At 38.0% G+C, this 2,041-nt stretch overlaps 1 protein-coding gene across 1 annotated transcript in view; it reads left to right on the top strand.

Annotated features, from left to right (window-relative positions):
• Window positions 1–879: 879 nt before the first annotated feature.
• LOC107016557 (uncharacterized protein DDB_G0290301-like) overlaps window positions 880–2,041 on the top strand; it is a 2,880-nt gene continuing 1,718 nt past the window's right edge. The window contains exons 1-3 of the mRNA XM_015216991.1: window positions 880–949; window positions 1,016–1,279; window positions 1,790–1,924. Coding sequence (XP_015072477.1) covers window positions 880–949; window positions 1,016–1,279; window positions 1,790–1,924 — 469 coding nt within the window. The remainder of the gene's footprint in view (window positions 950–1,015; window positions 1,280–1,789; window positions 1,925–2,041) is intronic.

The following is a 2,041-nucleotide window of genomic DNA, read 5'->3' as shown; positions in this document are numbered from 1 at the left end:
AAACCCTAAGCCTTATGAAATTATATGAAGCATTAAACCCTAAATCCTACGAAAAATTAAACACAAAAAAAAACATAAAAACCTTAAAACCCTAAAATTAAAAAGAAAAAACCTCAAAAGAATCCTTAACCTAAAACCCCTTACCCTAAGCATGAGAACCTCTAAATTGTAAAAACTATAATGATAAAAAATAATCTATAAAAATGATAAATCGGAAAAAACTCTTAACCTAAAAAGATTCAAGAAAAACTTAAGCTCTAAACCCTAACCTAAAAACTCATACCCAAATACCTAAACTCTATATAAACAAGAAATCCTAAGCCTAAAATAATGAGTTTTATCTCTAAGTTATCTCACTAAACCAAACACTCCCTAACGTTATACTTTACAGACGTGCCTAACGACTAGTTCTGTCAGGCCAAACATGGTGCGAGATCCACCGGCGGTAAGCCTCAGGCCGCCGGACCAGCCCTAGAGGGGGAACTTGGAGGAAAGGAACCTAACCTTTCCCGAATCCCCCTCTAATTCTCGCATAACTCCGGGAAAGCGAAATCTCAAGGCGCAATGAACAGTGAGATGTGTCGATGGGAAAAAGTGGGGAACAACAAAAATATTTCCTCAAATTCAATTAGCTGGAATCAATATAACAATGGTGAAGGGAATGATTCTAGTCAGGTTAAGCTACAACATAATTAATTTTCAAGGAATCCTGACGAACCAATAAAAAAAAACGAAGGAGAAAGTTCTGGGAACATTGCGAATAAAGATCAAGAGGGTTAAAAGTTAAATCAATCATCTTCCCAACTGAGTCGCGAGGATACACATACTGGGGTTTACTCACAAGGGGAAGATGTTCATGTCACAACAATATCAAGCGAAATGGAACCCAAAATCACCAGTAACAAGAATGAAGGTGGTCAAAATGGTAGTCGTAATAACAATGTTACTGGCAAAGCAAATAAGATGAATGATACTGGGAATGGAATAGCTTAAACTAACACCTCTACTGGCATAGCTTACGGAGGTAATCAGGTGGATATTGGTAAACAAATGAACAGGGAGAAGAACATTACTGAAGAAACAGTACGAGAGGAATCTGTGGAAGCAAACCTAGCTTCTAAGCTTCCATACAGCAAGGCCCTATTTCATGAACAAGATATTATTGAAGTGGAGAGTTCAGCAAACTCTTCATATGCTTTTAATCCTAATGCTGCAGGTGTTCAAGGACATTTCCAGCAACAAACCTTCAAGGCGCAAGCAGGGGAGGCAAATAAAGCAGGTAACTAACTACAACTATAATCTCAGTCATATTAGTAAGAATGTTAATAATGTCCATGAGCATGAAAATGCCATGGGAAAGTCAGCTGGTATGAATATTGTTCAGGATAAGGGGGAGACGGGCACCAAAAATATGTACCATCAGGAAAATGGTTGTTGCGAGAAAGACCTTATTCAAGGAAAATTAAAGGATAAAACCAGTAGTCAAGGTAAGGGCAGATGGTTAAGAGTGATAAGCAACAATGGGGGCAAAACAAAAATTATGAGGAAAGAAATCAGGAGCTAAAGCAGTAGGATGTTCTGCAGGATATTAATAGGCAAAACCTCTACCATAGAGAGTTTCCAAAGATTTCTAGTCACTTTGAGAAAAGAGGTACTAAGTTTCAAAATACCAATCAAAATGTTCCCAACTTCAATACCAACTCTGCTAACTGTAATAAAGGTATTCCTGCTACCAAACAGGACCAGGTTAAGGAACCTGCCCCTTATACAGTATTTTAATCTTTGGCAGCAAGGCTGACACATATACATGTTGCACAAGCCTCGACAGTGGTGTTGAAAACTACTCCCAGACAAACTACCAAGCAAGGGAAACTTGTTGTAATCTTTGATAAGTATGATTATATGCATACACTGACTGTGGATTGTAAGTATACTCTAGTTGGGAAGTTTAGTACTACCATGCCCAAAGTAGAGCTTATCAGAAAAAGTTTTTACAACAAACTCAATTAAGTGGGGGGGGGGGGGTCAACATAACACACTA

This window comes from Solanum pennellii, chromosome 4 (genome assembly GCF_001406875.1).
Source record: "Solanum pennellii chromosome 4, SPENNV200".
Lineage (NCBI taxonomy): Eukaryota > Viridiplantae > Streptophyta > Magnoliopsida > Solanales > Solanaceae > Solanum > Solanum pennellii.
This window is presented reverse-complemented; position numbering and strand designations above follow the sequence as displayed.